At 41.3% G+C, this 25,211-nt stretch overlaps 1 protein-coding gene across 1 annotated transcript in view; it reads left to right on the forward strand.

Moving 5' to 3' along the window:
• Positions 1 to 25,211, forward strand: part of Pid1 (phosphotyrosine interaction domain containing 1) — a 223,338-nt gene that overhangs the window by 86,753 nt on the left and 111,374 nt on the right. Inside the window, exon 2 of the mRNA XM_076865968.2 lies at positions 16,643 to 16,789. Coding sequence (XP_076722083.1) covers positions 16,643 to 16,789 — 147 coding nt within the window. The remainder of the gene's footprint in view (positions 1 to 16,642; positions 16,790 to 25,211) is intronic.

Genomic DNA, 25,211 nt, shown 5'->3' on the forward strand with positions numbered 1-25,211 from the left:
AGTCAGAATCTCTGATTGAGATTTAGCTCCATGAAATCCGTGTGCCCTGCAGAGTGCCCGACTCACTAAACATGAGGATTAATGAATAAATGGTTGAATAAATCAGTGCTGGGATTTAAGAGGTGTGTTCTTTTTTTGTGTGTCAGTTCGTGAGAGATCAGAGCAAGGAAGATGCAAGCTGGCTTATAATGAAACCTGACAAGTGTCAACTGCTGTTTGCACTCATGAACTCTCTCAGAAAGTAAACCCATTAACCACAAGGCAGAGTTCTTGCTGATTGGTGGCCTGGGCTGCTTAATGAACCATGGACATTTTTGTGACTTGTGCAGCCTACAGTCAAGTTCAAGTCCACAGACTTCAGACAGATCAGGCCAGCGCCTGCCCACTTCCATCGGTATTTAGTCCTGAGATGTTGGGTTCAGGTGTAGCAAAAACAAGTACTATTGGTTGGCAGTAGCTAGTGAGATGCCTGTGCTCAGGTGTGCTTGTGACCACGGAGAGTCCACCTGGTGAGCACCCTCCTTGCCTGGTAGCGGCTGAATCGTGTTAGTCTCCTATCCCACTAATCGTGTTAGTCTAGTCGTGTTAGTCTCTCCACTGCAACGGAATTTCATATATCTGGAGTTAGAGTTGTTAAAGAGGGACTCATGTTAAAAAGGAGGCCATTAGGGTGGGTCCTTATCCCATATGACTGCTGTACTTACAAAAAAGGAAACTTGAACACAGATCCAGACAAACCCGGCGGGAAGAAGACATGCAACACACTGAGACAACAACTGAGTGTTTGCAGTGAGGAGGCTGCGAGCCAAGGAGCCCCGAGGGTTACTGTAGACACCAGAAGCTAGAGGGGGTGAGCAAGGCCTCTCCCCTAGCGCCATCTGGGACAGCGTGGCTCTGCTGACGCTTGATGTCCCACCTCTGGCCTCTAGAACCATTAGGCAAACCACCCAGGTTTTGATACTCCGTGACAGCAGCTCTAGGAAACTAGTACTTCTTCCTCCCTCCCTCCTTTCCTTCCTTTGTGCCAAAGACTTTCCCAAAGAATGGGCCCCCGTCTTCCTCCTGCTTTTTTAATGCATATTGCATTTATATAATATATATAATATTTTATATTCACTTGTGGATTCTCTCTGCACTGCACCCTTAAACCATTGGAAGGAGGGTAGAGAGGTGCTTCTTCGGATCCTAGGACCTTTTGACTGTTACTGAACAGGGGGTCACTTTCCTCATTGAGATGGTTTGCTCTCTGTGTCATGCCAGTGGAAAGAGCCCTGTCTGCCATTGTGGGTTTTTGAGACCAGCATGGAGGGTGGCATGTCACATCCTAATCACCTGCCTGTTGCTGTATGTCATGTAGCAAGTGCAGAACGCTTTATATCCAAGGAAATTCTTATGATGTCAGTGGACCCAAGTGTGGCCATTGGTCGTGGTCCCCTTGACTGAGAGCTGTCAGCAACCTGTAGTGAATTTGGATATTTGGCTGTGGATTCAGACCAGACTCATTGCTAAGATGGTCTTCAGAAAGGAGTAGAGCAGTCAAGGAGTAAAGGGAAGGAGGTGAGAAGAGAATAGTCACTATGTAACAGTTTGAAAATATCCTTCTTAAATTCCAAAGGTGTTGCTTATGCTCACTCATATATTCATTCGCTTATTGATTAAAGTCTCCTTTACTGACTAGTGTGTGCCAGACACCTTGTTAGGCTGAAGGGGTGTGAAGAAGAGACAGTATATAAACAATGCATTTAGGTGTCCCAGGAGCTATGCAAATACTAAGTTTTGTATAAGGAATGATTCAGCCATGAGGTGGGGGAGGGGTTATTTCTAGTTGTAGAAGAAAGTGAGAGATTTCAGAAGAGTCTTCCTAGATGGGATGCTGATTGATAGGACAATCGGCAAAATATCAGAGTTGCTGTGTCCCCAGTGTGGACAACTTTTACTCCTTGGTTTTAAACTCTCCTGAAGGTATCCTGTGTCACGAATGCATTCTGTCCTCTGTTGGTGACTTTGCAGCACAGATTTCTCCACTGAGCTCTTACTGAGGTGACCCTGGCACACCAAAGCTTGGGCACATCACCTTCCCAAGCATTGGAAGCCTGAGGACAAAATTATTTTTAGTTTCCTTTCAATCTGCCAAGATGATGTTCATTCCTTGCATTAACCAAAACATAGTCTTGCACAGGAATTTCGTCGAGCAAAAATGAAATAAAAGCAAAACCAAATGTGTGTGTGGATATAGATGTACGTGTGTTTGTAACATATCCGCACATGTGTTCTGTCCCGTCGAGCAGAGTGTCCTTGGGGCTGTCCTTGGGGACCTAAATGAAGTCCTTTGAAGACATATGAGAAAGTCCTTGGAATCTTAAATCATGATATTTGGTTTCTAAATCTACGTTGTTTTGTCTTTTTCTATTCTCTTATTCTGTTTTGTTTTTATTCTCTGCCTCACGTCCTCACATATTCCTCTGGAGCAAGAGAAGCACTCAGGGTTTCTTCTCACTGTGTGCTTGCTTTGCTCAGGTCTTCAGAGACTGCCTTGTGTTTTGTGGAGCATGTGTGCAAAAGAGAGTGCCTTGGGTAGGCATCTACTCCATTTACTTGGTTACAAATAACTTAGGTCCAACTTTGCATGAAATTAATAGACATTGACTTTCTAAGTGGTAGAAAATGCAAATTAGCAAAAGGAAAGCAAGCAAAAAAAAAAAAAAAAAAAAAAAGGAGAAAAACATTGCATGCAATTCAACAACCGGGACATAGCTACCGTTAACACTTTGGTGTGTTTGCTGCATTTTTAAGTGTTTGTCCAGATTTAAGTGGCAGAAAAGGGGGAGGGGAAAAGAAGACGGACTTCTGGGTGCATTCACATGTGCCAGTTATTTTTCTCGGTATTTAGATGGGGGAAATGCTTCAGGATGTCAAGAGAATCTGGTCTGTGAAATCAGAATGCCTGAAAATGGGTCTGCCGTACTTTCCTCAGAGTGTTATTGGAAATGTAGATGGAGTTCACACACGAGCACACACACATGTATGTCAACTTTCCAGGAGGGGTACTGCTGCCCTTGTTTTGTGATGAGACAGGTGGAACTTAAGAGTATACACAACTTGACGTAGGTCAAATATTTTGACAGAGGAGTGAACCTAGCATTTTCTGGTGGTAAAGCCTGCCATTTAATTATGAGATCATGCTGTTTGTTACAAAATCAGGTGCATCATGCAGTTCTAAAGGGTGAGGTGGCAGCTACCGTGACTGCTCTGGACAGGTAGCAGAAGTGACCCAGGATGGAGTGCCAGTCGTACAATGCCTGGGGTTCTGGCTCCAGGTGTCCTGGAAAGTCTTATCCCTGGGTGACCTCAGACTTATCTCCTCCCTTCTCTGGGCTCTAGCATCCCCATCTGTGAAATGAGGGAGTTGGAAGTCGTCTGGAAGGTTGCTTTTGTTCTTAGCATTCTGTGACCCCTGTAGAGTTGAGGGGTTCATATTCTCCATTTACATGAGAGAGAAGCTGGGAGCAATGTGTACATCAAGAAAGGTGTCTGCAGAGGCAGATAGAAAGCTCACCACACCCAGACAGTGGTCAGCATCCACGGAGACGTAAATATCTGAGTTGGAAAAGGGTGAGGTTAGGAAATTGTAGGTAATGTTCAGGTGGACTTTTTATTTGTGTCTTAAGGACAAAGCATTCCTCAATGCACTTGTTTTTTTGCTGATTAAAAATATGAGTTTTACTATTGGCTTCTGTCTAGGTTGTAGAAGACTAGACAAAGCATCATCTTCATCTTACCAAGAAAAAGCCAGATAATTCACGGAATTATACCTTCTCTTAGACACAGTAAAGAGCTGGGGGATCATACTCTATCGCTGTAGCCTGCAACATACAGAACACGGGGACACCATGGTCCATAATCCAAGAGGATTAGATTCAGCTAAAATTATTTCAAAGGTCAATTGTGGGGTAACCTCGGAGGGTAGAGCAGCTTGTAGCTGGATACCCAAAGAGAGTTTTCACCAACTCACAGGCTTTTCCCAATACACAACTGGGGAGAGAGACTGGGAACCAGGACTCCAGATATTGGTGCAGGCTTAGAGGAGGGTGGTCACCATACACAAAGCCCCTCCTGGATTCTTCTCTCCCAAAGCAACGGGAGACTTTACAGCTGGGGTCAAGTGACAGGTTCTGTTGCCCTCTGGGTGTTAGGTTCTGTTGCCCTCTGGGTGCAGTTTGTGCAAGGGAAAAGAAAACAAGTCCTCTACACCTGGGGCAATGGCAGGAAAACACCCTGGGCCAGACCTTTAGAGGTCTTCTCCACCTGGTGCCAAGTCAGGGTCACTGAGAAAGGCCCACCCTAGGACTAAAGGATACAACCTGCCAGAGGCTGAGATAGGACCAGGAGAACCCTCCCCTGCCCCCGGGTGAAAAGCCCCTAGTATCAAACAATCACAGTCAATCTTTCTGGAGAAGGCGGGAGCAAGGGGAGAGACCTTCTCTGCGTCACAGCGTAGAGGTGTGAGGCCAGAACTGGAATTCTGAGACACCAGGATTATTGGGCAATATTGGAGTGGTATTAACCTCTCAACGACAGACAGGTTAATCTAGAGGAACCATAGCCCCAGATCAGCCTAATCCGACTAGATTTCCTTGACACCCCACGGCAATTATCCTGAGCAGAAGAGATGTGGTCATTTTCATGTAAAAGTGCTGGTCACCCCAGATCTATTATGCCTGATGTCCACCATTCAATTAAAGTCTCTCTCTCTCTCTCTCTCTCTCTCTCTCTCTCTCACACACACACACACACACACACAGAGAGAGAGAGAGAGAGAGAGAGAGAGAGAGAGAAAGAGAGAGAGAAGAAAAAAATACCCATTTTGAAGATAAAAAATCTATTAATGTAACAAAACTTGCAGATGCCTCAGTTATGGAATTTAAAGTAATTTTGATTAGTGTATGAACTGTTCTAGTAGAAACAGTGGAGTGCATGCCTGCACATATGGGGATTTCAACAAAAAGAAACTATAAGAAATAGTCAAATGTAACCGTTATAGAGAACATGAACAATAGGAGCAATGCCAACAAGGTAGGAGAGATGAAGAAGGCATTTAAAGAGCTCATTAGTAGAGTTAACAGTCAAAGGAAAAGGAAGTGAACTTGAGTATAGACCAATAAAAGTTACCCAAACTGAAGCACAATGATAAAATATATATAAATAGATCTTTGGGACAGCATTAAGTGGGATAACAGATATGTAATTAGAATGCTAGAAGGAGAAGAAAGAGAATAGGATAGAAGAAATATTGAAAATTGTTGGAAAATTTCCAAAATTAATGAAAGATATAAAATTACAGACCTACAGATCCAAGAGGCTCAGAGAACACTAAAGAGAGAAAGTACTGAAAAAGTCATACAGCTATACTCATATAGTGTTTAAACAGTTGAAATCTAAAAACAAAAAATATTGAAGGGTGTTGGAAAGAAAAGATGTATTACAGAGGGTCAAAAATAAGAATTATGGAAGATTTATTGTCAAAAACTAGAATAATAAGCTTCAGTAGAATAATATCTTTACGGTGCTAAAATATGAGCATGACTCAAATGCAAAATTAGCCTTAAAATATTGGTTGAAAACATACAAGTGATGCTTATCAATAATCTACATAAAAACTCAGAAAGTCAAGAACTATTTTTATTTTTTCAACTTTTCATTTTGAAAATACTTTACATTTTTTAAATGTCAAAAACAGTAAAGAGAATTCCCAAGCTTCTCCAAATGATAACATTTTATAATAGCAATAATAATGTAATAGTATAATAGCAATCATAATACAATAACAAAATCCAGGAAAGTGATATTGGCAAAATACTATTATATAATTTTCAGTCATTTTTCAAATTTTGTCGGTTGTCCCACTAAGCCATTTCTCTGGAATAGATGACAAATATGGTATTTGGTCATCATGTCTCCTTAGTGTCTTATTGAGATCAGTTCTGTTATTCTCTCCTTTTTGTGACCTTAACATTTTGGAGGATCCTGGACTATTACTCTTTACCTGTCAATTTGGGTTTATCCGTATGTTTTAATGATTAAGTTCAGGTTATTCATTTTTGGCAAGGATTCTACAGAAGTGGTGCTGTGCTCTTCTTGGTGTACAGTGCCTAGAGAGAGTGTGTGTCATTGTTGGTGATGGTGGCTTTGGTCACTTGGTTAGGTCATGTCTCACAGATTTTGATTGGGTTTCTGTATTTCTCTTTATAAAATAAATATCTTCTGGAAAGAGTCTTTGAAACAATACAAATATCTTGATCTTCATCCTATTTTGTTTAGTAATTATAGCCTTAAAGAGTGATTCACAAAATAAAACACAATATTCTGGTGTTAATGATGACTTTAGCTTTCTGTTACGAGTTCCATATTTATTAAGTGTGATTGCTCTATAAGAAGTCTTTCTTCTTTCCTTTTCCTTTCTTTCCTCCATCATATAAAATTTGCTCATCAACCTATTCATGGGCTGTGATCCATAATTGTCCCTCAGATTGTACAATGTTGGCCACTGAGCGCTCCTTCAGGTTGCTGCCAGTATTCATTTGGCATATCCCCATCTTTTTATGAGCACATTCTTAGTTTGTGACTCAGCAAGATGTTCTAGTTTCATCTTGTGCTTTCCTTGCCCCAGACTTAAACTCCACCATTTATCCATGCAGAAGGACACTGACTATTAATGAGTATAAAATGTCAGCAATGGATTCTAAAGTCAGTCTAGTAGGACAAAATCCCTACAATCAAAATCTTACTTGGGAAACTCTTTAGGATCCTTCCAGAGATCAGGATTTGTTTCTTACTCTGTTCAGCTCAGTCGTGTTTTCCTATAGCATGGAGCACCAGATGAAGCAGTTTGATTGGATCAAAGGGTGATATGAAATTGGTTTTTCCTCTGAAAAATAACTTTGCTAAGGCAGACCCTACACTTTTAAAGTACAGTTGGATTGTTTTGCATATTGGCATTCATTTATGAAACCATCACCATGGAGTCTGCTTTGTGTTCTTGGAGCTCCTCCCTGCATCCCCTGTTTCTAGGCCATGACTGATCCACTTTTGGTCACTGTACATCAGTTTATATTTCTTAGAACTTTATATAAGTGGGGTTCTGCAGGATGTCTCTTTTTGTGCTTGTGCTCTCAGGGTGATTACTGATGATTCGTCCACGTTGTAGTACGTAACGGGAGCTTATTCCTTTCTGTTTTGATCCATGGTGTTCTCTTGAAAGGACATACCACAGTTTGTCTATCCGTCTGTCTGAAAAGGAGCATTCAACTTGTTTCAGTTTGTGGCTGTTGAAAACATAGCTGCTATGAACATTGGTGAGAAACGCTTTCATGGACATATACCTTCATTGCTGGAGTCTCAAAAACAATGGAGCTCTATGTATTGATCTCATGTCCTTCGACCTTGCTGCCCTCCCGTATTAGCTCTAGCAGCTTTTCATTAACCTATGTTGGGTTAGTGGGGAATCTCAGATGATTACATTGTAAACACAGACAGTTGTACCTTTGCCTTCCGATACGGAGCCTTTTCTTTCTTTTGCTTGTCTTTTTGCCCTGGATAAAACCTCCAGAGCAGTATTGAACACAAAGAATACAGTACTCACGTCACTGCCTGCTCATTTATAACACCTGTGTCGATTCAGGTAGGTTTCCACTAATTGGCTTATCTCCTCATTATAACTTTTATTTTCTTGCCATTTTGCATGCCCATTGATTCTTTTCAATGAATGTGAGACATTTTGAATTTTACCTTGCTGGGTGCAGGATATTTTTGTATTCCTATGATCATTCTTCAAGTTTGTATTGTCGCTGTATCCTGTTGATTACTTGGAAACAATTTGATCCTTTTCCAGAATCTTCCTTTCCAGATTTGAAGGGTGGGGCCAGAGTGGCATGAGGTCTAGTGCTAATGGTTCCTCACAGGAGACCCTAGACCCTCCTGAGGATGCTACTCAAGGGCCTGACAGCTGAGTGTCTGCAGCCTGGCTGGTGTGAGCAGGCAATGTTAACCGGCCTGGAGAGCCACAGACCTCTAATCTCTAATCCTTCCCAGAGGTTCTTTTCCAGCCTTGGTTGGTTTCCTTTCATTCATATGCTGATGAGTACTCAGATGAATATTTAAGAGGACCCTCTGGAGGTTCACAGAATCCTCTCTCTGTGCAGTGCTCCTCTTTGTCTCCTTGCTTTCATCTCTGTCCTCTTAGCTCAGGAGTCTGCTGGGCCCTGCCTTTGTGTCTCCTCCCTGCACAGTGGCCTTCAGACTCTTTCAAGGCAGTGAGCTGGGCAGTTGAATGGCTTACATCATTTGTTTTATGTCTCTCATGGACTGCTGGCCTTGTTGCCTGACACCCAGGGCCTCACAAACTGTCATTGCCTAAGTTTTCTCAAGTTTTATTGTTTTAAGTGAGGGTCACTCTGGTTTCTATTAATGCATGTTCCTTAAAAGCAGAAGAAAAACCTACTGATCTTTGGCAGTTAAATTATATTCAGTGCAACAATATATACCACTAGGGGCAAGTAGGAATCAGTGATTAGAGAAGAGGAAATTCTTCAGTTTCTTCCAGTCCCATAGTCATTGAGTGGAGGGACACGTCTGTCCCTCCACTCAATGACTATGTTATTGCTCTTGTCTATCATTCCCTTACTTACACTCTCTGGGTTGAATTTTTGTAATTTAAATATTAGCATGATTTAATTCAGCTGTACTTAATTTTTCTGCCTCTTGAGTGGGTAAAGTTTTTGTTCTGTGCTTGCAGCCTTTGTTGTTTTACATCAGGAATTGCAAATTTGCGTGCCTATGAGGGTCAACCAAATAATCAATAGTAGTAAACTTGGAAAGATAGGATATGACTACTAAAAAAAAAAAAGACACTGGCAGTCATTATAGAAGAGAAAACTTGCTTTTTGGGCAAAAGGAGACTATGATCTATGGCTGAAGAAAGCCTCAGGTCAGTAGGGACAATTTAAACAATCAGCAGGATATGATTATTGCCTTGAGAAATGCAGGTTAATTTTGCACTTCTGATTTTTCAAGGTAAGTGGAAATGCAGATTTTTAATTATATATATATATATATATATATATATATATATATATATATATATATCACAGTTTTTAATCCTACCCACATTTTAATCATAAAGCAATCTGTGAATCAAATAAAACATACCTATAGTCCAGATATACCTTCGAACTGATAGCTTGCAACCCATATTTAACAATAGGTCATTTAACTGTTCCCAATTAGAAAAGTAGAAAAATACTATTTACGAATAGAAAAATAGTTAGAAGAAAACAGAAACTACTTAAGGTAGAGAAGCTGCATATTTATTTATTTTTGTTTCTACTCTGAAACATACATACATAGACACACACAGACATAGTAGTACACATTCACACATAGTAGTCTCCCCTTATTGTGGTTTCACTCTCTGCAGTGTCAGTTACCCACAGGCAACAACAGTCCAAAAGTATTAAGTGGAAAATTTAAGAAATCAACAATTAATGTCTTAAATTATGCTTCATTCTGAGTAGCATGATGAACTTTGGTGCTGTCCTATTCTGTCCCACCAGGAAATGAATAATTCATCTTCCTGTGTATCCATGCTGCATTTGCTACCTTCTCATTATTCACTTAGAAGTGATTACAATTATCAACTGGACTGTTGCAATGTCACAGTGCTCTTGTTTTATAAGCAATGGTCCCAAAGTGCAAGAGTAGTGATGCTAACCCGGGCAGGGTGGTGCACGCCTTTCATCCCAGCTACATGAGAGACTGAAGCAGGAGGATCTCAAGTTTGAAGCCAACCTTGGCAGTTTAGTGAACCCCCATCTCAACATAGAAAAATAATTTTTAAAAAGAGGGAGTTGGAGATGGAGGTGTAGCTCAGTAGTAGAGGACCCCTGGGTTCAATCCACAGAACTGCAAAAAAGAAGGAAGGAAGGAAGAAAGGAAGGAAGGGAGGGAGGGAGGGAGGGAGGGAGGGAGGGAGGGAGGGAGGGTAGTGATGTTAGCAACTCAGAAATTCTGAAGGGACGCCATAAAATCTTCCTTTAAGTGCAAAGGTGAAAAGCACAATAAAATATTTTGAGAGACAACATTCATATAACATTTATTACAGTGTATTGTTGTACTTGTCCTGCTTTGTTGCTAGTTTTTTTTTTTGTTTGTTTCGTGATGCTAGGGATGGAACCCATGAGTACTCTACCACTGTAGAGCTGTTCTCCTGCACTTTTCAGCTTTTTGTTTTGAGACAGGGGCTTGCTAAATTCCTAAGGTTGGCCTTGAACTTGCGATCTTCCTGCCTCAACCTCCTTAGTCATTGGGGTTACGGGTGTGCACCACCATGACTGGCTCTTATTATTAGTTATTATTGTTAATCTCTTCCTCTTCCTAATCTATCAATTAAACTTTATCATAGGCATATATATACAGAAAAAGCTCAGTATGCACAGGGTTCAGTACTATCTGCAGTTTCAAGCATCCACAAGGTTTCTTGGAATATATCCTATGTGAACAAGAGAGAGGTTATGTATATACAACTATAATTAAATGTGTGTTGGTGAAAAAATATGTATATGCTTATTTATTTATGCTTATTTAAATATATATGCTTGTAAGTATATATACATATGGCTATTTATTATATGTGCTTATTTATTTAAAGTACATATGCTAATTTATATTTTGATAGACATATACTAAACATACATGCACACCCCTGAGTGAATGAGCCCTTCACATGCCCTGGGGTTTTCACATGTTTCTTGGACCGGCATGAAGATATTTTTGTGCCTCTCCCATGTGATCTCTTGAGAGAATCTGTGATGTTGAAAAAGACAAAAGCCTCCATAATAAAAACTGCATGAAAAAAATTTTGGTATGTGAATGTGAATATTTTCACTTAGTTTATCCATAGCTATCTTTTTAATAGATATAGATAATCTATAGTCATATAGAGTTTATATGTAGGTCTTGAAATTTTTTTGAATAAGCCAGTTAACTAGAATGATTTGCAGCAAGACGGTAAATGGCAAATTCATGTAGGTCTTTTTTCTCTGTAACTACTAGGTTGATAAACTACATTAAAAATTAATTCTTGAAATCAAGTGGTTCAGTTTTTGTATGCGTCCTAGATTTGGGGAAATCATCCAACCCTGCTTTACTTTTAAAAAGGATAAAAACAAATACACAAACAAAATCCTTTGCATTAAAAATGTTCAAATAAAAGCTGAATTTAATAGCCAAATGTTCTTTTATCCATTCAAAATGAGTTTGTTATATGCAAACTGTTTTTTGTTTAACAATTTTTCCTTTTATGCTATTTTCTGAAAACACTAGAACAAACACTTAAAAGTAAAAATCTAAGAATTTAAGTTTTAAAATATAAGCTAAATATCTTCTTAAAGGTCCCTCCCAAAAGAGTATCACCATTGTTCCTTTTCTCATATTTGGGGCCTGAACGTACCTTCTACAAAATAATTGGTATAAAATGTAAGAAAAGCACAAGTGAGATTCATTAATTCTTGCATACCCCCTAAGTAATAAAATCAAATGTAGTAATAAGTAATAAGTGGAATGTCAAAGCCCTACTGATTTTTGTGCACTTGTACAAATTAACATTTTTCGGGGGTGCTGAAGTTTTTCATTAATGTGATTCACCCACTTGTTCCTTGTGGTTCTCTTCCGAAGAGCATTTGCAATATTTTTGGAGCTTGATGAGGGCATTACTGAATCAGTAATTTGCAAGTTACAACTGACCATTATAGTCAGCCTTCAAGATGCAATGATGGGCAAAAGATTAAAATTTTAATGCTTTCTGTCTAATTTGAGTGAGGATAATGTTCCAGTTATTTTATGAAAAGGGAAGCAGGATTTGACTTCCAAAGATGCTTTATATTTTGGATACGGAATCAATACAAAGGTGAGATACACCCAATTTGAATTGGTAAAATATGTAAATCTCCGCCTGCTAAACTGTCAGAGATTAATGTCTGAATAGCAGTAGGAAGCAGAGCCAACTGTAAAATTATACAGGGCATGGCGATTACCCCATCGCATAATGGGGTTTGATTTAGAGGCTCTATTTTGGGTTCACACATAAAGCACCAAATGCAGAAAGCTGAGCTTTGTTTAATTTGTCCAGGGCAGCGCTCTAATTTTCTACAACATTATTCACTTCCCTTTTAGAATGAATAACACATTTTCTTTATGGAATTCTGTGCATCTTTGATTTGGGAGCAGTGGCTTTCCTTAAGCTCCCCTATTCCATTCCTCTTTTGTTGCTCTTGTATAATGCAACTGAATTGGGTTCCTTTAAGTTGCCTTATTTTGATGGTACTGTTTCTGTAAAGAACAAGCCATATCATTTTGGACATGGGATAGTGTAGTATTGTAGAGTTGACAGACTGGAGAAAATCGAGGCCCAGGAAACAACAAGGCCCTGTGGCTCTGGCAGAGCTGGGTTTCACTTCTGGGTCTTCGTAACCCAAGTTAGAGCACTTGCCACCTAAATTAGGGGTCACTGCAGGTACATTGTGTGGCCTTCTCTGAAGACTTGAAACTCATCTCCCCTAGGCAGCAGCTCTCAGGGCTTTATCTTAGACATGAGTAACCTGAGGATTATGCTACCTGCTTGAGATTATTACTGGGTACTTTATCATTAAGGCTTTACTTGTTCAAATAAGTACAAGATTCACTTATTTTTTTTTTTTTTAAAGATAAGGTCAACTCACATTTCTACAGTTTAAATCGATGAAGTCCTCTTACAATTTTTTTTGATAGTGACCACATTTTATTTTCACAGGTTATTTTTCATTGCAGGTAGTTTACATGGATAGGCTCTTAGTTGAAAGGATCATATGCCTAACTCCAGCTTGCGTAAGCAAAAAGGGAACATACTGGTTCACATTCTAAGTGTGCCCATGGATGGATCCAACTCAGACACAGCTGGATCCAGGCGCTCAATGGTGTCTGGCTGGGATTTCTCTGTTTCTCAGCTTCCCCTTTGGCCGTCTCAGTCTCAGACTGAATTTGAAGAGTAGGAAAGTCAGCAGCTCAGGACTCACACCCCTCAGTGTATACGTTGATCTCCCAGGAGGACAGCGGTGGTTAGCCAATCTTGAGTTGCCTCTGAACCAGTGCCTTTGGGCAGGGACAGGAGGCACTCAGTTGGTCAGCTTGTGTCACATATTCTTTGGGTCATAATACCAGGGGCAGGAACCTCATTCCACAATGCAGCATAGAGTGGCAGAGAAGTTTCCCACAGGAAGGGAACAGGAGAATGTTCTTGTCAGAAATATTTCCAACTCTTGTCCTTGTACTACCAAACACTTTAGATAGCAAACTGGTTACATCCAATGTTAATTTGCCATAAAAGATGTCTTATTACAGCCATGGCAATTCATCATGTAATCTACATTTTATTTCATCTGTTACCTTTCTGTTTTCATAGGGGGCAAAAAGGACAAAAGCATTAGAAGTGAAAAAATTTAAAGAAATCATTTCCTGTATTTCACTTTTATGTATTATCTTAGCCTCTCTTATTAGCTGTCCTAAAGAACTCTCCCAGACACGTGGCTCCCCCTCACCATCAGGAAGAACCCTTCCATGCAGAGGCTAACGTTTGATTTCTGCTCTAGCTGTGCCTGCAACCATACCTGGGTCCACGTAGTTGTTTGGGAAAGGTGGGTGGATGCACAGGTGAGCAAATGCTGAATGGCTGGGGAAGCCGGGCTCTGAACAGTGAGGCAGGTGGCGTTGCATAACATGTCACGCAGAGGTGGAATTTGAACTTCTTTATTTTCTTCTCCACCATTAAGGCTTTTTTTCTTCTTCTTTCTTTTAACCATTTATTTCTTTTAGCTGGCTCCTGTCAAGTAATCAAGGGGACAGGATGTGTGCCAGCCCACAATTTCCAGTCTCTGAGTGCTTGGGGCTGAGTAAGTGGCTGTGGAATTTGGTCCAATAAGTGGACAGTGATGATAGGAGACAATCTCAGAACTTTGGACAGTGTGGGCATCCACCCTCTTGAGAAGAGTGCTGTTTTCAGAGTCCTTTTCAGGAATTTACTTCCTGGCAGAAGTCCGACCTAGATGACCCGTGGTTTCACATTCCTCTTGTAGTCTCAGGACCATGTCCCTACTTGTCTTTCCAACCGCTCCCTCCTTACTCTTACTCACTCACTGGCCCTAGTTTTTCTCTCGCAGAGGCCGATCACCTTCAGCTCTCACTCTCAGTGATCCACGTGGCTCCTCCCAAGCACGCACACCACTTTGCACCTCCAAACTCACACCCTCCATTGGGAAGAAATCAATTAGCAGCAAAGCAGAAGCTTCCAGATTCATAAGAAGACTTGCCCTTCCTCCATCGTCTCCTTCTTTCCTGCCTGCCCCCACCCTGGCTCCCAGTGCCTTGTGAACAAATCAATTCTCTGGGGAATGTAAGAGCAAGTTGCTTTCCCATTTGAAAAGTATCAGAGCTGGCAACTTTGTTTCCTAAAAGGTAGTTATGTCCATCAAAGTTCAACCCGAGAGAAACAGAACTACATGAAGATGTGGAGCAAGCTGGCTACAGAGGTGCATGCCTGTCATCCCAGTGGCTCAGGAGGCTGAGGCAGGAGGATCATGAGTTCAAAAATAGCCTCAACAAAAGCAAGGTGCTAAGCAACTTAGTGAGACCCTGTCTCTAGAGAAAACACAAAATAGGGCTAGGGATGTGGCTCAGTGGTTGAGAGCCCCTGAGTTCAATACCTAGTACACTGCTCCCTACCACAAAAAAGATGTATATAAAGAGATTTTTTTTTTTTTAAAGGAACTGGCCTATGTGATTGTGGGAGCTGATTAGGTAAATTTGAAAACAAAATTGAAGGCAGAGTATCTCAAAATTAAAAAAATAAAATAAAAAAGGACTGGGGATGTGGTTCCTGGGTTCAATTCCACATACATAAAAACAAAATCATGTCTTCTATTTGAAACAAAGAAAGAAACAAAAACCTTCTATGAAATAGTCTAAAAAATAAAGCCTTTTCTTTTTCCATGAATCTCTTTCTGGAAAAATCACAGCATTGTTTTCAGTGCAAGTGGCAGCCTGACTCAAGGAAGCAACGTGGGCGGGGAAGGATAGGAAGGATTCCTTCCTCATTGTGCTTCTTAGTACACATTGACTTCTTCCTGCATTTGGAGAAAGTTCTGGTCACCCAGTGTGGCATCTAGGGGCTCTGGGTGCCCCTCCTTTCTCAGTCACAGGCTTCGAATGCTGACCTTGCATTCCCCTTGACTCTTACTGGCTTCCTACCTGCCATGGGTCTATCAGTATTCTATCACTGATGCAAATGGGTGGCAAGAATGGGAAGGTGCAAACGGTGAATATCTCCTTGACTCATAGATGTGTTCCATTGTCCATTAGACCTCATTTGCAACACACAAGTTCAGTGATGAAATTATTCAGAATTTTCAGAAAGTGACATTAAACCAAAAGCATTAAACCAAGCCTGGAGCCCTTCTGAGTGTGAGGCTGTCCTAGAATGAGACCCTGTGAGTGCAAAGGGTGTGTTAAGCCAAGTGTGTGCACACGCATGCATATCTGTTTGTGTGTGTTTGTGAGAATGCACATGTGCTCTTTCAGATAATATTGACAAGAGGTGACATTTGATCAGGGAGCAAGGAAAATAAGGTTTGCAAATACCTAGGGGCAGGAGTAGCATGTTCAGAGACCTTCAAAGCTAATTCTTGGAAGGAAGAATGAGGAAGTCACAGTGGCTGGATCCACAAATGAGAGTGGAAGGGGTGAGAGATGAATGTAGAGGGACAGTGGGTTTCAGCATTACTGATGGCCTCAAAGGCCAAGAACTTAGGAGTTTTCCATGAAGAGATGGGAAGACTTGGCATAGTGTGAGCAGAGATGTGGCATTCAACATTTGTGGTTTAGTAGGATATTCTCTGGATGGCAGTGGTCACCAAAGGGACAAAGTTAGAAGTGATGGGACGAGTGTGAATGCTGTAATAATAAACCAAGCAATGATGCAGTCTTGGACAGGGTGGTATAGACATTAGTAACTCAGTGTAGCTGGATTCAGGGCATACTTCAAAACAGTGCCACCAAAAGATACTTACCTAAGATCATGGCCCCAAGACATCAGATTAAAATAATCTAATGAGAAGTAATGAATTTCCTGAAGTTCTACAGCCAGTGCGTGCAAGAGCTAGGGACGGCAGAGAGCTGGTTCACCTGTTCTTCTCCTCCTGTGATCCCTGTAGACTTTCCCAAACAGTCTGCACCATCCCCTTCTGATCATCTTTACTGGTGTGGCTGAATCTACCTGAATTACCTCTTTAGGAATTCATCCATACGACACCTTCGAAAATCTCCTCCGGACCATAAGGTCTTGGGTGCATATGGTCTCTGCTTAGGGATGGCTCTCTCCCAGTTTCATTTTAGTAGCAACCTGACCGGATTTTGCCCTCTCCATTTAGTTAATATTTCTTGGCCTTGCTCACTCAAACAGAGATAATAGGACAAAGATTTTGCTACTAAGTTCAACATACAGTTGCTCCACAAGCAAGTCCAAGCTGCTTACGTGTATGTGGCTTATTTTTCTGTCTTTCAGCACTTTCAGACCATGCTGAAGTCTAAATTGAATGTCCTCACACTGAAAAAGGAACCTCTCCCAGCTGTCATCTTCCATGAGCCGGAGGCCATCGAGCTGTGCACCACCACACCCCTGATGAAGGCCAGGACTCACAGTGGCTGCAAGGTATGGGCATGTGGCCAACAGGGCTTCTCTTGGTGGGACAGGCTCAAGCACGTGTGGCTTTGAGCCTCTTGTCTCACAAGGTAGCCATTTTTAAGAATGCAAATATTAAACAACTAGCAAGACAAGCTCATTGAGTGATGGTAGTATGAATTCATATCCTGCTTTGTTTTTCTTAATGATGTAAATGCTCTTTATTGTTTTGATCGTTTTGGGGGCACACATGAAAAACGGGTCTTGGTGTTTGTGAATACAATGATTTCCTTGCTATTCTTTCTCTAGCTGTATGGAACTTTGGGCTTTGCAAAGGTAATTTAATCTTTAAGGGTAATTCCTCCCTTTGTATTTGCAAACTGAATAAAGCATATCATAAAGAATGAAAACCAAACCCCCCCCCGCCAAAAAAAAAAGTTTTCCCACATTTGTACTCTCAGAGTCCTTTGGTGTAATTTTGCATTTTTGCTTTGCTTCAGCTCTCAAAATCTGTACAAATATTCATGCCTCAATATTCATACAAAAGCATTTTTCATTTATGGAAACTATAATGCTGACATGGAAACAAAACTGGAATATGAAATGTATAATTCTGGTAGGCTTTTGGATTCTTCCTCATAAGTTTTTCTTTCTTGTTTGTGATGGTGAATAGCAATTGGTTTAGAGATAACAAAGAAAATATGTTTTATGCATATTCTTTCATCAGAAATTTGTTCTGAATGATGAAAATATAATAGGGGGCAAGGAGAATACATGATTGCACATGGATTTCTTTTCAGCTTTGCAGATACACTCCTTTCCTTATTCTTATTGTTGGGGAAGCGAGTCTGGAATAGTGGGGATCAGTTTGAGCCCATCCCTCTTGGGTGACCATGGCGGGCCTGAAGCCTCTCACACATCCATCTGCCTCAGACTTGCTAGGCATCCGCTTTCTGCTAGGCACTGTGGCACAGTGTGAGCAAGACCCACAGCAATTTTATGAAGTTTACCTGCTAATTGTAAAATGGGAGGAGAGCCAGCATGAAGAACTTGTGGAAATAGAACAGGGGATGCTCATTTTCTCAGGCAGAAATGGTCTTGGAATGGAGAGGAATGGGCCAGGGTACCTGGGAAGTTGAGGAAAGTGGTGGGTGGGTGGGGTTGGGAAGTCTTGTGGTCAAGGCGAGGAGTTAGACTTTGTTCTATCTATAGTGAGGAGTCAGGCAAGTGACATATGACTCCATTTCAAGAAGCTATTTTAATAGTATCCCTGATAAGGTGAAGCTAATAACTCAGGTGCCCGGAACAGCTGCCAGTGGGTCAGTTTTAAAAGAGGAGAGTGAGTCCACAGAACTGGCCTTAGGTCCTTTGTTTAATGCTTTCAGTGAATTGATGACATAAAGGTATAAGGAAAAAGTGCTTTCCTTTGGAAAGTGGTACGAGATCAGATTTGCTGTAGATCCTTTAGAAGACTGACCCATGTCATTTTGAATCCTGTTCCTATTAGGGAAATGGAGCCTCAAAGTAAAAATTCAGTAGGGGCAAATACAAGGAAGGGAGGTTCATTGGATGAAGCCTACCAAGTATGTTTTAAAAATTTTAAAAAAAAATAGTTAACAGAATAGAAAGACTAAAATCTAATCCACATATGAAATTATGAATATGTATTCACATGAAGACAGATTTGCTAGGAGCATAAAATCAGTGCTTTAGAGTTTAGGATTCAAGAGCTATTTTATTTTTCTGTGTACTGCCTTAGGTTGTGCTCATTTATATTATGTCTAAAAGGACATTGAAACAAGAGAAGGAATTCAGGATAGCATGCCAAAGAGGGCAGGGGTTGCGCTGGAGTCAGTCTGTGTGGCCACAAGGCAAGGGAACTGGGCACTGATTACAGCTGGACACAGGGAAAGACTTCAGCATTCAAGGTGAAAAACACATTTCACCAGGCTGTAAAAAATTTATGAACTCTCCATCCCTAGAAATCATCAAGAGGAGGTGCCTGCAGGCATGGATAATCATAATGCCCGAGTTGGGGATCCAGGCCAGTGCCTCTCAAGGTCCTATCCAGCATGATCATTCTATCCGAAGGAAGAAAATCTGCAAAATGTGCAGTTCTCCAAATTGGATACAATCAACTTTAGACCTTCAAATTTTAACTGTAAAAATGGACGGGAGTTGCATGCATCCTTTCATTTTTAAGGACACAATCACATTTGTCTTGATATTTTGTTAGGAAAAAAAAAAAAAAGAAAGAAAGATAGATCTTCGAACCAATCCATTTTTATTTAAAATCCTTAGACCTCCCCTGATTTTTCCCAGTCATCTTTAAGAACAAAGTCCAGTGTTTCCTCTCTGATGATTGCAAGTAAGTAACTTAGCTCACAAGATGCCAGCTGCAAAGGGACTCTCTCTCAGGCTCAGGCGTCCCAGGAATAATGAGCACAATGTAGCCCCGGCCCAGCTGCAGGCCAGCCTTTGGGACCCTCCATCTTTAGACAGAACTTGTTCTTTTTTCCTAAAAGCTCTCAAGTTGTGCTTGTATAACTTTGGGTTTGGGGAGGGAAAGAGGCAGGAAGAAGCAAAGGAAAGTGGAGTTGAATGTGGGTTAGGGTTCGCACCACCGAGACCCTCATCATCTCGGATTTCCCATTTCCCTCTGATCTGTATTCTCGGTGGGTTCTGGCAGGATCGCCTTGCCAGGCTATTCATGTTTCGGGCAGCTGGGTCTTTGTGTGTTCTCCTCTATTGCTGCCACATTTTTTTTTTCCCCTGAAGTGGAGTTGTTTAACCATACTACCACTGCATCCTATTAGGACTCTTGCTGGAATGGTTTTGAGAATCAAAAGCTGTGTCAGATTTCACACTAGCAATGATGGCCTGTCACTCTTCTCTCCTGCCTAGCATGGTGGAATCCTAGGTGGCTTCACCTCATTAGCGAACACTTACTAATTGGTACTTGTTGTCAACCTACTGTGAGTGGAAGGAAGAGTAGAGAAGGAAACCAGAGTAGTTTTTGTGGATGATCAATGCACAGCCAAATAGAAGGAATGAGGTGAGTGCCCAGATAAACAAATCACAAGTGTTTTGGAAACTTGTGTGTGTATCAGAATCCCCTGGAAGGCAAATTCCTGGTCCTTTTTCCCACAGCCCTTGATTCAAGCACTCAGCTTCATGGTGGAGAGCAGGAGTCTGCAGTTTAAAATATACATGTGATTTACATGAAAGTGGGCTGTGCTTGGCTCTTGAGGACTTGAACCACAGACTGGTATGTGATGGGAGTAATAGAAATGACTTAAAAGGACACATGTGCTGGGAGGTGGGGGATGGGGTGGAAAATGGTATCTAAGAACCGAAAATGGTATCTGAGGGCACTTGCATGGTCGCGATGCATTTGCCACAGCAGGTCAGGAGACTGCAGGGGGCTCTGCAGGTATTGACACAGATGTGTGCTTCATGTCACTTTTTTCTCCAGGGAGCATTGTTCTGGTTTACATTGACTCATCTCTGGGTCTGCTCCCCATAGTTGTCAAAGCCTTTGAGAAATAAAGATGAATAAATAATAAATAAAATAGTAATGATGATGATAAGTGGTCCCACTAATAATGCAGAAACAGTGGTAGCAAACAGCTGTTTGTTAATACAGGAAGCACTTTTAATGCACCTAAGCACTTTTCATGGTACGGATTATTTCATCCTCATGACAACCCAGTGGTTTAAGAGCCACATGCAGCCACATTTCACACATCATTTTCTTGAGGCTCAGAGCAGTCTAGTACCTGTTTCGGGGTATTCAGGGAGGAATTGGCAGAGTTCAGCTGGACTCTCAGCAGTCTGACCCCACAGCTCATGCTTGCCCCCACTGGATTCCACTGCCTTTCCAGGACCACCCAGGGGCATCATTTGACCAACCGCATCAGGAAATTTTGAGCAAGCCATTTATGATCTGCAGACTGCAGTTTCTGTACCCCTTAATAGGCTGGAATCAGTATATCCACCTATATTTTTAAATAAATTATTATTATTTTAATGATACAAATTTAAGAGTTACAGTGTTATAATTTGATATATGTACACATTGCATGATGATTAAATCAAGGTAGTAAATGTTTTCATCTCCTTAAACGTTTAAAAATTTTATTAACATGTAGTAATTGTACATGCTTATGGACTAGAGTGTGATGTTTTAATACTTGTCTATAATGTGTACTGATCAAACTGAATTAATTAATGTTTCTATCACCTTTTCATCAGTCTGTGTTTAGAGCCTTTGAGCATCTCTTTAATATTTATTTAAAAATGTTTAACAGGTTATTATGAACTATGGTCACCCCACTGTCTGTAGAACAATAGAGCTTATTACCTCTATCTAAGTATGTTTGGGTAACTGTTATTCAGGCACCTACCATTCATCCCCTCTTGCCCACAACCTTCCCAGCCTCTTGCAATCCCATTACATAGCCTGGTTGATTTTTTTTTAAACATCACATATGATAGAGAACGTTGTCTTTCTGTGTCATTTGGCTTAATTCATTCAACATAATATCTTCCAGTTCCATCCATTTTGCTGTAGGGATAGGATGCCATTGTTTTTATGACTAAATAATATTCCACTATGTATATATGCAAGATTTTCTTTATCCATCCATTGATGGGTATCTAGATTGCTTCCATGTCTTAGCTATTGTGAAAAGTGCAACAGTAAATATGGCGTGTAGATACCTGTTTGATATGCTGAGATCACTTTCTTTGGATACATACCCAGAGGTGGGAAAGCGGGATCATATATTAGATCTGTTTTTACTTTCTTGAGGAACCTCTCCACCTCTCCACAGTCACTGTACTAATTTATGTTTCAACCAACAGTGTATGAGAGTTCCCTTTTCTCTCCATCCCCACCAGTGTCTGTTATTTTATGTCTTTTTGGTAATATTCATTCTAACTGGGGTGAGATGACATTTTTTTGTGGTTTTGAATTACATTTCCTTGACAGCTAATGAAGTTGAACATTTTTTTTAATAAACATATTGATCATTTGAATTTCTTTTGGGGGGAAGCGTCTTTTCATATCATCCATCTCTCTTTAAATTGGATTATTTGGGTTTTTTTATTATTGAGTTTATAAAGTTCCTGATACATTCTGGAATGAATCCTTTGTCAGATGAATAGTTTGCAATTTTTTTTTCTATTCTATAGGTTATATATTTGCTCTGTTGATTGTTTCCCTTGCTGTGCAGAATATGATCCCCAAAACTTAGGAAACAAAAGCAAAAACAGACAGATGGGATTATCTCATTCAAGGTTCCAAGACTCAAGGATTTACCATGTTCAATTGGAGTAGAATTTTATCTTTAATTACAAAAAAAGAGAAAGCTTGAGGACAATGGGCTAAATTTGTCATATAATTTTATTTGAGAACTCAGGCTTTCAAATATAGTTTTCTAAACAAAGGATAGTGTGAGATGAAAATTCACATAGCTGATTATAAAATACATAGATTACTAGCCATCAGGGAAGTGTGCATACACATGCATTCATGATGCACACACAGATGACAAACAGCCGGTCCCGGGAGTTCCTGGGTGGCCGTGTGGGTGCTATGCAAAAATCCATTGTACAGAGGCTGTCTCCAGTTACCTGTTGCATATGTTTTAAAGTCAAGTATCAGCAGTGTTCTAACGAATTGGCATAGACTTGGGGGTTTAGCACATCCAATAGCATGTCTTTTATTTAAAGCCCTTTATAAAGTTTGTGATTGGTGATTATTCCCAAGTGTAAGGATTTCCATACATTGAGAAGGGGCCGTGACCTGAGGGGAGTACTGGGGGGAAGACATGCAGGACAAGGCATGGGAAGGAAGAGATGGATCACCTACCTATTACTGATGGAGGTCTCTTTTAGGGCCTGAGTCTGTCTGCTTTGACTCGAGGTTTGCTGCTTGTCCTTCCCCTACACCCTCTCAGTGTCACCCTGTGGGGCCAGGGTCCCGGGGTGGATCTTCAGGGAGGGCTCCAGGGGCTGTGCCTCTCTTGAGCACCACAGCAGCTCTGAGCATGGTGGTGAGCACGGGATATTTTCTTTCCACTGCCCTCCCTTTTCTGTCCCTCACTGCTCATGGGAAAGTTGTCCTTGTCTTCAGTCTGCAGCTTGGTAAGTGTCCAGCAACCCCTGTCCCTTCATGCCACCAGGGGTCCCCAGCTCCTCACCTAGGCCTGCTCCAGCAGATGGGCCTGGCATTGCCCATCTCACCTCCTGAGGAGGGCACTGGGCCTGCCGTGGCGTGAAGCCCACCTGAGGATGTCACTGCCCTTGTCTGTCTTGTGAGGGTGGAAACTACCCACAAGCTAGTTTCCGAGACAGTGTTAAAGATCCGGAAGCCATAACGATTTGTATATTACTCTTTTTGAGATTCTTTGCATTCTAGAGTGGCAGCGATAGTCCCTTAGCTCTCAGGAAGGATGTGGGTGATTTATAGATTCATAGGACAGAGAAGAGACATTTCAGAGCTGGAGGTTTTGCAGGTAATCCCCAAATCCTACCACGCAGTGCTTGTGTAAAATGGCCAGTCATAGAAGTGAATTTCAGCGATCCAACTTGCCTTATGGTAAAGGAACCTAACTGTGTCAGCCTTATCAAGGGCATTTTGCAGCCTTCTCTTCATGTAGTTCATTTTGGACATCATACGCATGTGGTTATGCCAGTTAGACTTTCTCTTTGAAAAAAAAAAAAAAGCTTCTGATTTCAATATTGAGACAGGATACAAACCCAATTAAGAACAGTGATTAAGGGAGACTTAGGCCCATGTCCTTATTGGTCATACTCTTCTAAGTCCAGAGTAGATGATAACTAATTTATTTTCTCTTCATTTGTTCTCAGGCTTTCCTGTAAACAGATTAAAGCACAGTTATTTCTGCTTGTCTCTTCCCATGTAGGAAGCTACATTGGAAGTGGAGCCAACCTCATTTAAGGGGTGAACTTTTATTTTTCTGTAAGTTTGATTCTTTGCAGACCTGTATTTTTCTGAGTTTATCCTTCCTGGCTTCCCTGCTTCTTCCCTCCTTCCCTTTGTGTGTCCCTGTTTTAGTCAGCCTTTTCACTACTGTGACCAAAAGACAGGACAAAAACAATTTTAGAGGAGGAAAAGTGTATTGGGGGCTCATAGTTTCAGAGGTCTCAGTCCATAGGCAGTCAGCTCCATTCCTCAGGGCTCAAGGTGAGGCTGAACATCATTGCAAAAGAGTGTGGTGGAGGGAGGCAGCTCCCATGATGATCTGGAAGCAGAGAGAGATCTCCCCTCACCAGATACAAATATATACCCCAAAGGCACACCCCCAGTGACCCGCCTCCTCCAGCCTCACCCTACCTGCCTTCAGTCACCACCCCATTAATCCCATCAGGGGATTGGGTTAAGGCCCTTATAACCCAATCACTTGTCCTCTAAACCTTCTTGCATTACCTCACACATGAGCTTTTGAGGTACCCCTTGCTTCCAAATCATAACAGTCCTTCTCTCCTTCTTTCCAAATTTTCTTCCTTCACTTCTTTCTCCACTCACAAGAATATATTGCATACTCTATGAAAGGTCTAGGCATTAATGGGCAAACAAGATTAGAAATAGATTTGGATGCTTTCAGTTGAAATAACAGAAATCCTATTGTGCATTGGCTTAAGTCACTGAAATTTACTTTCTCTCCAATCTTTAAATTCTAGCAGGCGGGGGATGACTTTAGATAAACTCTAGGGGTTCATCTGGGGGTTGTACTGTATGGAATTAAACTTCTCTTCGTTCTCATGTAGAACTTTGTTCTTAGAATATTTGCTCTCTTGTTAACAAAAATTGGCACCACTGTTGCCGGCCACAAATCTGCCCAATCTTGCACCCATGGGAGCTTTTCTCCCAGCATTCCAAGCTGTTGTCTTGAGACGTACTGTGATTGGATGGGATGTGCCACCTGTTCACCTCGAAAGCAGTGCTTGTGTTTGGAGAATGGAATCGGCGGGTTGCCTTGGCTTAGTTGAAGTGTTCTACTTCTGGAGCTGGGAGGACAGCCAGGTTCCCTGGGAAGAGAAATCAGGTATGTGTTGGCAAGAGGCAAATGCGTGCTATGGAGGCAGCAAAATAGTGTCCCTACAAAAAAGACTGGATTCCTGACTTTGAGCAAGAGCAGTAAACACTGAAGTGAAGAATGGTAGCAGAAGGAAGTGTGGAGCCTTCAGGGGGCAAAGCGAAGGGGCCTCTTCCTCCCGTTACAGACTGACGGGTCCGAGGATTGCTGAGGGAGGGTTTTATTTTGCATATAGGAGTTGCCTGAGTTTGATGAGCTTCAGCCCTCTTCCTGGGATTTCTTGCAAGCTGTTTTGAGTGCCATCAGCTGCTAAGGAGTTTGACCTTCTGCACTCAGAGATTTTGCCTACAGGTGGCAGAGATGTTCTCATTCACAGGGGGAAATTC

This window comes from Callospermophilus lateralis, chromosome 9 (genome assembly GCF_048772815.1).
Source record: "Callospermophilus lateralis isolate mCalLat2 chromosome 9, mCalLat2.hap1, whole genome shotgun sequence".
NCBI classification, from domain to species: Eukaryota; Metazoa; Chordata; class Mammalia; order Rodentia; family Sciuridae; genus Callospermophilus; species Callospermophilus lateralis.